This window comes from Manis pentadactyla, chromosome 12 (genome assembly GCF_030020395.1).
Source record: "Manis pentadactyla isolate mManPen7 chromosome 12, mManPen7.hap1, whole genome shotgun sequence".
NCBI lineage: Eukaryota > Metazoa > Chordata > Mammalia > Pholidota > Manidae > Manis > Manis pentadactyla.
The window spans coordinates 11,296,423-11,307,381 of record NC_080030.1 but is presented as its reverse complement, the minus strand read 5'-3'; the positions used below and the strand labels follow the sequence as shown (position 1 = coordinate 11,307,381).

Here is a 10,959-nt window from a genome sequence, read left to right as displayed (position 1 = left end):
AATTTCTGCCATGCCTCCTGTCCCCATCTACCTGTGACATCCTCACTGGTGCCCCATGCCCCAGCATTGGCTGTGAGAAGTGTGCTTGTGGGGAGCTTTCTCGGGGGGCTGCACACTCAGCCCTCAAGTGAGTCTTTGCTGGATCAGGCACAGGCCCCACAGACCAGGGGTGAATTTCAAGTAGCAATTCCAACTAACAATGGGACACTTGCTCTGGCTCCAGAGACCTTGCTCAGCTGCGCTGTGGGTGTGCGACCGTGGGGTAGGAGGAGGTCGGGGCCCCACTGCTCACACAGAAAGAGGCATGTGCCAAGCCCCAGCGTTAGGTGCCTTGTGACCAGGACAAGGAGTGCAAGGGTGTCAGAGAGGAGGTACCATTTACGTCAAGTCCTGAATGAGGAGATGGGCAGTGGTCCAGGGAATGGTAAGAGCCAGTGCAGAGGCTGAGGTGAGAGCCGGGCAGGGAGAGGGCAAGGGAGGCAACGTGGCTGGAACCCAGAGAAAAAGGGGTGAGGATACAGGTTTTATTCTGAGTGCCACGGGAACCTCGAGAAGGCTTGGGATGCGGCCCTTCAGCGAGCCACAGTGCATCCCAACACCCCCAAGGATGCTGGCCTCTTGCCCCATTTTCTAGCTGTGGAGCCAAGACACGCTACAGAAGAGGCACCTTTCTAGGACAAACCAGGAGCTGCTGGCTTTTCTGTCTCAGTTCAGACATGAACAAGCCAGGATTGGAGCCGAAGCACTTCCCATCTTAGCCTCAGTTTCCTCATCGGCGAAACAAGGGAAGCAGGGCACAGCCTATTTGAAACAGTTGAGTATAGCTGCCACCTGAGAGCCATGGAGGACGAAGGGGCAGGGGCAGGGTATCGGCGGGCTCACAGCTGACCAGCCTCCAGAACCCTGTGGGGCTCAGATGGACGCAAGTAGGATGGGGGGTTAGGGAGACGTTTCCCACACAACCTAAACGATGGGCAGCCGCCGCTAAACTCAGTAACCTTGGCAGCAAAACGACCCCCAGCCCTCCTCAGGCTCTGTGAGGTCCCCTCTCCAGACCTCCGTCCTCGCCTCTCCACCCCTCTCCGTCCCAGCCACACCAGCTCCGTCCTGTCTCAGGAACACTGTAACACTTTCCTTCTAACAGCTGATTCCTTCAGGGTTCAGCCTACAGGTCCGCTTCAATCCCTCCTTGCTCATGCCCCACCCAGCATTAAACAGCTAGTTTTATTTTCACACCATTCTTTACTTGATTTTTCCCTTCCCTAGCTGGGGGGGCAGGGATAGAGCCAAGCCTCTCTGCTGAGTCCCAGAGCCGGGCACACAGCTGGCGTTCAATAAATGCATGGACAACAGCCTAGCATCTGCCCACAGACTCACCCTCACCGCCACGTCTTCCCCCCACGTCAGCCATAGCTGGGTTCAAATTCCAGATGTGCTCTTGGGCAAGTGACATCTGTGGGGGCTGGTTCCTCATCTGTAAACGCTGTTTAGCCCAGACAGGCGCCCCCACCCAACCCCCGTCCCATCCTTAAACACGGGAGGGGTACTGGGGTCTTGCTTCCCAGTCCAGTATCTCCACTGTCCCCGGGGACGACGCCAAAGCCCTCTGCCCTGTCTAGGGAGCCCAAAAAGACCCGGGTTTGAGCCCTCTCAACTCCCTTTCGAGACCCAGAGTAAGAGCCTCAACAAGCCTTCCTGTAAAACGCCCCGATCGCGCCCGCCTTCCCCCAGGGACGACCGCCGCCCCCCTCTGTAAAAGGGCGTCATCGCTAGAGCCAGGTGCCGGGAAGAGGGAGTTAAATGCTCAGGTTCCAGGGCGGGCAGCGCCCAGAGCGCGCCATCCCGTACCAGCGTGAGCTGGGGACTCGGGACGGACGCCTCCCGGGAAGGGCCACTCGGCAGCAGCCGCACATCTGCGGACGTGCCTCCCGCTGCGCAGCCGTCTCTCACCCCGCGCAGACGCAATGTTCCGTCTCCATTGGCGGGGAGTCTGGGAAGCGCACGCGCCCTCCTGTTCTCGGGATCGTGTAGGAGGAGCTAAATTCCTAACTCTGGCGACTGAGGCCCCAGGGGTCGAGGGGAAAGGGGAAGGGGGAAGAACATCTGCGCGGTGGCAAGCAGGAACTACGTGGGACTCCACGAGCGCGCCTGTCCCGAGTGCGACGGCGCGTGCGCAATGCTCGGGGCAGCAGGGATGGTGGGAACCCCGCCTCCTAACCGGAGTCCTGTTCAAGCAGCCAGGCGTTGCGCGCTACTTGGCCCGCCGAAGGCCTGGCACACGGGTAGTACTGTAGCAGCTTGGCGATTAGGTCCTTGCAGCGCTCGGACAGCTCGAGGCCTTCTGGGTAGAGGACGCCACGCTTCTGGCGCCAGGGCAGGCTAGCGATGTTCGAGTCGTTGAAGGCCATGTACCCGGTGACCATGACGTAAAGCACGACTCCCAGGCTCCACATGTCGTACTTCTTGGGATCGTAGGGGATGCCCCGGAGTACCTCGGGTGCCGCGTAGGCGAGAGAGCCGCAGTAGGTGGTGCTCAACTCAGGGCAACCGTGTGTTTCGCGGCCGAAGCCAAAGTCCATAAGCTTGACGTGGCGCTCGTCTGAGCTCAGCAGCACATTTTCGCACTTGATGTCGCGGTGCACCAGCTGGTGATTGTGCAAGTAGCTCACAGCGCCGGCTAACTGCGCGAAGAGGTCGCGCGCCTGCCCTCCGGGGATGCACCCGTTGCGCTGCACGACTTGCAGCAGGTCCGTGGCGGCTGCCTCCATCACGATGTACAGCTTCCCGTTGCACGCCTCAATGAATTCGAAGACGTGCACGATGTGTGGGTGCCGCACGCTCCTAAGGATGGATAGCTCACGCGGCAGGAACTTGTCGACAAAGTCGCGAGGCGCGCGCCGCCGGTCCACCACCTTGATTGCCACCGTTCCCTGGTATTTCTTAGACGTGGCCACCTTAACTTTGGAAAACCTGCCCTCACCTATCGTGCGGCCCAGCTTGTAGCCGAGTTTGTTCAGAATTCTGTCATCCGACATAGTGGCATCTGGGGCGCACGGGGAGCAGGTGGCGGCTGTTGTCGGAAGGTGGCCGGACTCCCATCTCAGGCCCAACCCATGGTGCTTGGCATCTGCACTCCCATGCCCCCCGGGCGCCTACTCCCGGGTCTTCACCGCCCCGTGCTTTTTATTGCCCAGGTAACAATTTGTGTATTGTGAAGTAGCTGCGGGCGTCATCCCGCCTCGGGGTGGGGCCTCTCCGACCCCCACCCCGCATGACCCCCCAAGACCCTTGGGCTTCGTGACTGACAATCGCTCTGAATGGCCCAGTTCTCATGAGAGGCCACTAGCAAGGGGTCCCGGCCACCACCGAGGGAAGCGGAATCTGTGCCTGGCAGTGGGAAGGCTCTTTGTGACTCCGAATCCAAGGAGCAGTCGCACCCCACCCCCCTACTTTGTGTACCCATACCTGACCAGTGGAGCCCTGGGCTGTTCGCAGAGCCCCGCAAAGGGGAGAAAATGCCAAAGTGAGCTTAACTCGGAGACTTGGCTCCCTCGAGAGCATGGGGTTTCCGACTGGCCCTGAGCATCCTCCAGAGAGAAGGTGACCAGGAGGTCCTGTAGGGCCAGAACCCTGGCGGCTGGACCCGCTCCGACCGAGCCACGCCCCTTCTGAAAGAAGGGGAAATAATAGCTCCTCCGCTGCCCAGTCAGTCCCAGGCCTCGCTGCCCGACTCGCCAGTGGCCTGGAATCGCTGCGGCAGCGTGCTAGGTTCCCGAGATGGCACTGTAGTTTCTGCCACACTCAGCATGGCGGCACTCCACCCCCGTTTCCGTAACTTCCGCTCGCGGCCGGAAGCGCATGGCTCTTCGAGCATGGCGGCAGCGAAGGTGAAGCAGGACATGCCCCCGCCGGGGGGCTACGGCCCCATCGATTACAAGCGGAATCTTCCCCGTCGGGGACTGTCGGGTCAGTGTCGCACGGCGCGGGTGTGTCAGGGTGTGGGCCGTCGGGGCGGGGCTCCGGGGACGCTAGCGGGCCTCAGTGTCTCCCGCGGTGTGACGGCGGGCGGAGCGGCGGACCCCGGGGGCCTCCGCAGTAACAGCGGTGACCACGGCGAGCTGCGGAGCGCGGGCGGAGGCCTGTGCCTCCCTCACCTAACGGCCGGAGAGGTCGGTCCCGCTTATTATCTATTTATTTACTCTTATTTTTTTTTAATTAAGGTAGCATTGGTATACACTCTTACAAAGGGTTCAGAAGCAAGACAATGTGGTTATTACATTCACCCATATTATCGAGTACCCACCACATACCCCATTGCTGTCACTGTCCATCAGTGTAGGAAGATGCCACTGAGTCCCTACTTGTCTTCTCGGTCCCGCTTATTATAACCATTTGACAGAGGTTTAAATTTAGATTAGTTTAGCCAAGAAATGGAAGCAACCTAAGTGTCCATTGGAAGATGAAAGAATAAATATGATGTGGCACATATACACATTCGAGTATTATTCAGCCATAAGAAGAAAACAAATCCAAAAATAAAGAAGAAGAAAACAAATCCTACCATTTGCAACAACATGGATGGAACTAGAGGGTATTATGGTCAGTAAAATAAGCCAGGCGGAGAAAGACACGTACCAAATAATTTCACTCATCTGTGAAGCATAAGTACAAGGCAAAAACTGAAGGAACAAAACAGCAGCAGACTCACAGAACCCAAGAATGGACTAACAGTTACCAAAGGGAAAGGGACTGGGGAGGGTGGGAGGGCATGGGGAAGGCGGTACAACACAGAGGAGACAGGTAGTGATTCTATAGCATCTTACTATGCTGATGGACAGTGACTGTAATGGGGTATGTGGTGGGGACTTGATAATAGGGGGAGTCTAGTAACCATAATGTTGCTCATATAATTGTACGTTAATGATACCAAAAAAAAAAAACTATGGCAGAGCTAGCTTCTAACTCTGTCCAGTCCCCTTTCCATTGCATAGCACCTCCTGAGAAAGACATGTGCCAGATAATTGTAATTGCTTAAGAAAAAATAAAAACAAATTTAGATTCGTTTAAGCCATGCCCTTCTCTCTTGGCCACACGTTGGTTTCACAGGTGGGGAAACTGAGGCCCAAGAGCGGCTGCGCCCTGCCCCCAAGGCCACCCAGAGCAAAATTTGGTGCCCGCTTGCCAGATGTCCCGGCAATATGTGTTCTTAAATTTTTCAAATGTTTTGATGACCATTTTCAGATTCGTCATTGAGTTTAAACACAGGAAAATGTAACAGAAAGTAAAAGGAACCCAAACTGCACCCAGGGTTAACAAGAGAAATACAAAATTTAAAATAAGTTAAGGGTGAATTCATTTACCATGACTCAACATTTAAAATCTGTATGTTAGGCAAATTAAGCTTCGATTTAAAAAAAAGAATTTGTTGCCATGGTTTAAAGAAAAAGTAGTAATTCAATCTATAGGAAGGTTAAAACTCAAGCCTTCCTTAACCCCTTCCTGATTTTTTCTCTTTTTTCTCCATATATCCCAGAACAGAGATGGGCAAATTTTTTCTATAAAGGGCCAGATAAATGCTTTATGCTTTGCTGTCCAGGTAGTCTGTACACTGCTGCTGCTTTATTACTACTGTTTACAAATCTACCCCAAGGGCCTTACCCAGCACGCCCGATCTGGCACCACAGGGGCACTCAGCTTACCCCAGATCATACTGCGCGAACATGTGATCTGATATAACCATATTTCTCCCCTGGAGTCGAGTGCACCCCTCAGGTATGCAGCTCGAGGACTGTGTAGTCCTGTGCAGTGTGTGACCCTCACCCAGACCAGGCTGCAGAAGGATCTCAGCCCTCAGGTCTCCCTTGACAACTCGTGTTCAGCGTCTTTTTTTATTTTCAAGTCACAGACATGCTCTTTGTCCTGGTTCTCTCCCAGTGCATGACAGCAGAACCCCCTGTGTGTCCAAAATACCAGTCTCTAGGGTCAGGTCTCCTGATCACACCCTTTTCCACCAACTTGCATTATAGCCATCGCAAACCCACCGTCTTTGCTGGCTGCCGAGGGGTGAGGTAGATGCCCCTTCTGGTCTTTGGTTTTGTGCCTGCGTTCAGTTACTGCTTGTTGAATGGCCACAATGGTAATTTTCCTTGTTTTAAAAATCTAGCCCTCCTAGTCAGTGTGAGGTGGGATCTCACTGTGGTTTTGATTTGCAATTCTCTGGTGACTAATGACACGGAGCATCTTTTCATGTGTGTGTTGGCCATTTGTAGATCTTCCTTGGAGAAATGTCTGTTCAGGTCCTTGACACATTTTTAGTTGGGCCGTTCATCTTTTTATTACTGTATTTTGAGAGTTCTTTATATATTTTGGGTACCATTCTATTATCTGAGAGATGATTTGCAAATACTTTCTCCTATTCTGGCTTTTCACCTTGTCGGTGGTGTCCTTTGCAGCACAAGCGTTTAATTTCAGTGATGTCCAGTTCATCTTTTTTCTTTTTATTGGTCACTCGTGCTTCTCACATCATCCTGTTGTCTAAAAGTTTTATAGCTTTAGTTCTGACGTTGAAGTCTTCGATCCATTTTGAGTTAACTTCTGTGTGTGTGGAGGGGAAGAAGCACACTTGATTCTTTTGCATGTGACTCTCCAGTTGTCCAATTTGCTGAAAAGACTGTTCCTTCCCCATTGATTTGTCTTGGCGCTCTTGTCCAAAATCAATTGACCATAAATGTGGGCACTTATTTCTGGACTCAGCTCTGTTCCATCAAGTACATGTCTGTCCTTAGGCCATGCCAGGCTCTCTTGTCTTGTACACACAGCTGTGTGACAAGTTTTGAAATCATGAAGTGCAAGTCCTCCAACTTTGTTCTTCAGAATTGTCTTGGCTAATTTGCTCCCTTGTGTTTTTGTGTGCATTTCACTATCTGCTTGCCAATTTCTTTGGGGCTGGTTGGGGGAAAGTTGGGATTCTGATGGGATCTGCGTTGAATCTACCTCAAACGGGAGAGTGCTACCATCTGGTTAATGTTGTTTTGACACATGAACACGGTATGTTTCCATTTATTTAGGTCTTTTCACATGGCCTGCACCCCCTCTGTACATGCCCCTAGTCAGCTTCCCCCGCCAGACTGGCAGCTCCTGAGGCATAGACCCCTCCCCGCCAGCTCGCATGAGGGCCTGGGGTTTCAGCCTCGCAGCTGTCAGCAAGAAAGATGAGTTAGAGGCCCCCTAGGTCTTGGGCTCTATCTTCCAGAGGGCCCAATGGCAGGGTGCCCAGTGCGAGGGCACAGGGTCTCTACTAGGACACCCCAGGACTGTCCCCTGGTCCCCTGGGGCAGGGTCAGAAGAGGCCCTGGGCTTCCCTGCGGCTGTTGAAAAGAACGAGGCAGTTCTGATGAGACGCTCCCGCCCTGCAGAGAGAGGTCCAAGTTCCGGCACAGGTGGCCGGCTGCGTGTGAGTGCCACAGGGGCCCTGGGAGCTGGTCCTGGCATTCAGGCTCCTTGGAGAGGCCCTGCCTCTGAGCCCAGGAACCACAGCGCCCTTGCTACCCTGCCTCTCTTAACAAGGAAGTGTCCTACCCTGAACTCATGTTTTTAGCAGGTTTAACTAAGGATAAAAAAATCGAGCCAGTTTCTCACTCATCTTTGGGGCCGTCAGGGTCCAGATGAGCCGTGGACCTGAGCCAAGCGGAAGGTGAAAGATGGGGACGGGGACAGTGCAGGCACCCCCACCACACTCCCAGAGCACCAGCTCTGCCCCCGACTAGGCCCAGGGAGTGGCCTCTGCTTGACCCACCATTTGCTGGTCATTTACTGGGTGATACCTGGAGCTCAGCCTAGTCGAACTCGGCAGTTTGTCCCAGCAACCATGAGGCCCATCCAAAGGAGACCAATATGCAAAAGTTAGGGAGCTCTGGGTGAGTTAGACCCCAGGCAGCTGAGCCTCCCTGAAGACCCCAGGTGCCTGTGGCCCGGCAGTGAGGATTGCAGTGCAGGTGTCCGCTGGTCAGTAAATATTCATGACCGCTTCCGTTCCCTGTGTCCAGGCAGGGGGCTTGACCCCACTGGGCCGGGAGGCAGCCGCACCCTGGGAACCCAGGGGTGCTGAGCGGCCCCTGGAGGGGACTGCTGCCTCTGGAAGCCCTGTCCAGCCCCCTGTGGGCTGCATTCAGGGAGGTGGCCCAGGCAGTCACCATGGAGCTGGGACCCAGCTGGAGACAGCATCCCAACTCATGAGGACCCACATCCTGCCTGGAAACCAAACAACCTTCTAGAAGGTTGGTGGGGCTAGGACCACCCAACCATAAACATCTCGACTCTCGGGCCCTCCTGCAGTCCCCACCCAGTTCTGTAGCCCCTACCTTCCGGAAGCCCTGGCCTGGGGGCAGAGCGTGTGGATGGGACAGAGGGTAGTCTGCAGCTCCTGAGGAGGGGACGGCTATGGGAGGGGCTCTGGACCCTCCACAAAGACAAAAAAATACATGATAGACAGGGCCCTGGCTTTCCCCTCCCCCCCCGACCATGTTTCTGGAGTATTTGCACAGTGAGCAGGCAGACGTCACGGGCAGGCGCGGCACGGGGTGGCCTGCCTGGCGTGTGCAGGTGCTGAGGTGGCCCCCGTCTCCCCACAGGCTACAGCATGTTTGCTGTGGGCATTGGGGCCCTGCTCTTCGGGTACTGGAGCATGATGAAGTGGAACCGCGAGCGCAGGTAGGCCCTGGCTGGGGGGCCCTGTGCCCTAGGACCTGAGGCCGAGGGGCAAGCCCAGGATGGGCTGCCCTGGCAGTTTTTGTCAGTGGTGACCAGGCAGTGCAGATTATCAGGGCTTAGAAAATGGCCACCCAAGACGATGGCCCTGCCAGTCACATGGGACCTGAGGGACCGACGCCTGCTGTGGCCTAGGCTCAGATTCCAGCCACCTGCAAGCTTGCCGGCTGCCATAGCAGGTGTCTCCTCCTCATTGACCTCTGACTGTGGGCCCCTCCACCCTGTCCTGTCTTGTGTCACGTCTCCTTAGCACCGTCCCCCAACCCTTGAGCTCGCTCACCCTTGAGGCTGGGTATCTGAGGGTGGTGCTGGAGAGGTCCCTACCTGGGGTGGGTGCTCAGCACTGTTGCATGAACTCAAGCTTCTGGGGGTGCCAGATAGTGGGGCCCCACACTGGACAGATGAGGCCTGGGACGTGCCACCTGCAGAGGGGGTGGACACAGTAGTGACAACAGAGTGCTGCTGGGGCGGGGGCAGAAGCCTGGGGTGGGGATGCTGCCCTGGGACCTGGGGCTGGGGTGGGGCTTGGCATTCATCCAGACCCTTCTCTGCACTGCTGCAAGCTTCCTGGTGATGAGGGCACAGGGCGGTCAGCCTCTCCCTGGGTCACATCCCTGGGTACTGCTCTCTGAGCACAGATGGCGCTGGGGCTTGGAGGACACTGCAGAGCAGGGAGAAGAAGGGAGCTCCATACAGTGCACAGGCCCCACCTTCCCTGGGCTCACACCCCACGGGTATTCTGAGATGAAGGGGTGTGGTTTTGTACCATCCAGAGCCCTGTGATGAACTCTCCGCACCCCCGGGGCTTCACCAGTCATCAGGGCAGGGTGAGTTTTAACATTAAAAGAGGGTTTTAATTGAAAGGAAAGTGTGAAGCCAGAAGTCTTGTAGGCCGAAGGGTGCTTGTGCTATGTGCTAGCTGCACGTCCCCCGACCCTCATTTTGGGCATCTGTGGGCAGAGCCCACCACCCCTGCCCTGCCCCACCTGCTCGCTTCTCCCCCCACCTTCCCCACGCATCACCCGGAGTGTCTGAGGCTCATGTCTTCTGCCCCTCACCCCAGCCTGGTCTGACGTGACTGTCGGTTTTGGGGTTTCACAGGCGCTTGCAGATCGAGGACTTCGAGGCCCGTATTGCACTGATGCCACTGCTGCAGGCAGAGAAGGACCGGAGGTGGGGCTGCCAGGCCAGGGTTGAGAGGCCACAGGCCTGAGGGCCCCTGGCTTCAGCTCGGGGCAGGGCCAGAATGCTCGTGGAGCCTGGCAGCTGTGTGCTTGCACGGTCAGAGCGTCCCCAGACTTGACTTAAAGACCCAAGTAGGAAGATGGAAAGGTTTCCTGAAGGAGGGGGTGTTGGGCTGCCGCTGGAGGACAGCAGGTTTGCCCCGGGAGGAGGGGAAAGGAGAAGGCTCAGTGCGCAGGGCCTGAAGCAGCAGGAAGTGGTGGGGACTGGAACGTGGAGAGCCCTGGCGGGCGCATCAGGCAACATAATGAGGCCCCCACCTCCCATGCTGTCCCTGCAGGGTGCTACAGATGCTTCGGGAAAACCTGGAGGAGGAGGCCATCATCATGAAAGATGTGCCCAACTGGAAGGTGGGTCCCAGGCAGGGAGGGCGGGGTCCAGTCTGCTGCAGAAACGCAACCTCCCAAGGAAAACCTGAAGCCAGAGGGGTGGGTGCCAGGTGTGCAGCGGGGAAAGCAGCCCCCGACTTTTTAAAATTTTGGTATCGCTAATGAACAATTACATGAACAACATGGTTACTAGACTCCCCCCATCATCAAGTGCCCCCCACATACCCCATTACGGTCACTGTCCATCAGCGTAGTAAGATGCTGTAGAATCATTACTTGTAGTCTCTGTATATAGGAAGACAGCCCCTTTTAATGTGGGCGCTGACTGCCAGGGTGGGTCCCAGCAGGCGGTGCGGGCCTAAGGGGGCAGCTGCACCCCACCGATCCCTGTTGTCCCCGCAGGTGGGAGAGTCCGTGTTCCACACCACGCGCTGGGTGACCCCCGTGATGGGGGAGCTCTATGGGCTGCGCCCGAGCGAGGAGATCATCCGCAACACCTACGGCTTCCTGTGGTACATGTAGGGGGCCTGCGGCGCTCAGACCACCAGCCCCTGCCGCCTCCCCACCAGGACGGAATAAAGGCTGTGGAGACGGGCCTGCCTGTGTCCTTGCGGCTAACTGG

The 10,959-nt window shown here is 56.1% G+C and overlaps 2 protein-coding genes across 3 annotated transcripts; one reads left to right on the top strand and one right to left on the bottom strand.

Moving 5' to 3' along the window:
* Positions 1–1,607: 1,607 nt before the first annotated feature.
* Positions 1,608–3,791, bottom strand: LOC118916680 (testis-specific serine/threonine-protein kinase 6-like). Its single transcript, XM_036893800.2, has one exon. It carries the CDS (start codon positions 3,033–3,035, stop codon positions 2,214–2,216), a length of 822 nt encoding a protein of 273 aa, XP_036749695.2. The 5' UTR covers positions 3,036–3,791; the 3' UTR covers positions 1,608–2,213.
* Positions 3,792–3,824: 33 nt separating this feature from the next.
* LOC130680041 (NADH dehydrogenase [ubiquinone] 1 alpha subcomplex subunit 13) lies at positions 3,825–10,932 on the top strand. 2 transcript variants are annotated; one of them, XM_057490007.1, is made up of 5 exons: positions 3,825–3,966; positions 8,631–8,709; positions 9,868–9,939; positions 10,289–10,358; positions 10,740–10,932. In XM_057490007.1, exons 1-5 carry the CDS (start codon positions 3,873–3,875, stop codon positions 10,857–10,859), a joined length of 435 nt encoding a protein of 144 aa, XP_057345990.1. In that variant the 5' UTR covers positions 3,825–3,872; the 3' UTR covers positions 10,860–10,932. The 2 variants fall into 2 exon arrangements, with proteins under 2 accessions (XP_057345990.1, XP_057345991.1); XM_057490008.1 differs by lacking the exon at positions 9,868–9,939.
* The last annotated feature ends 27 nt before the right edge of the window (positions 10,933–10,959 follow it).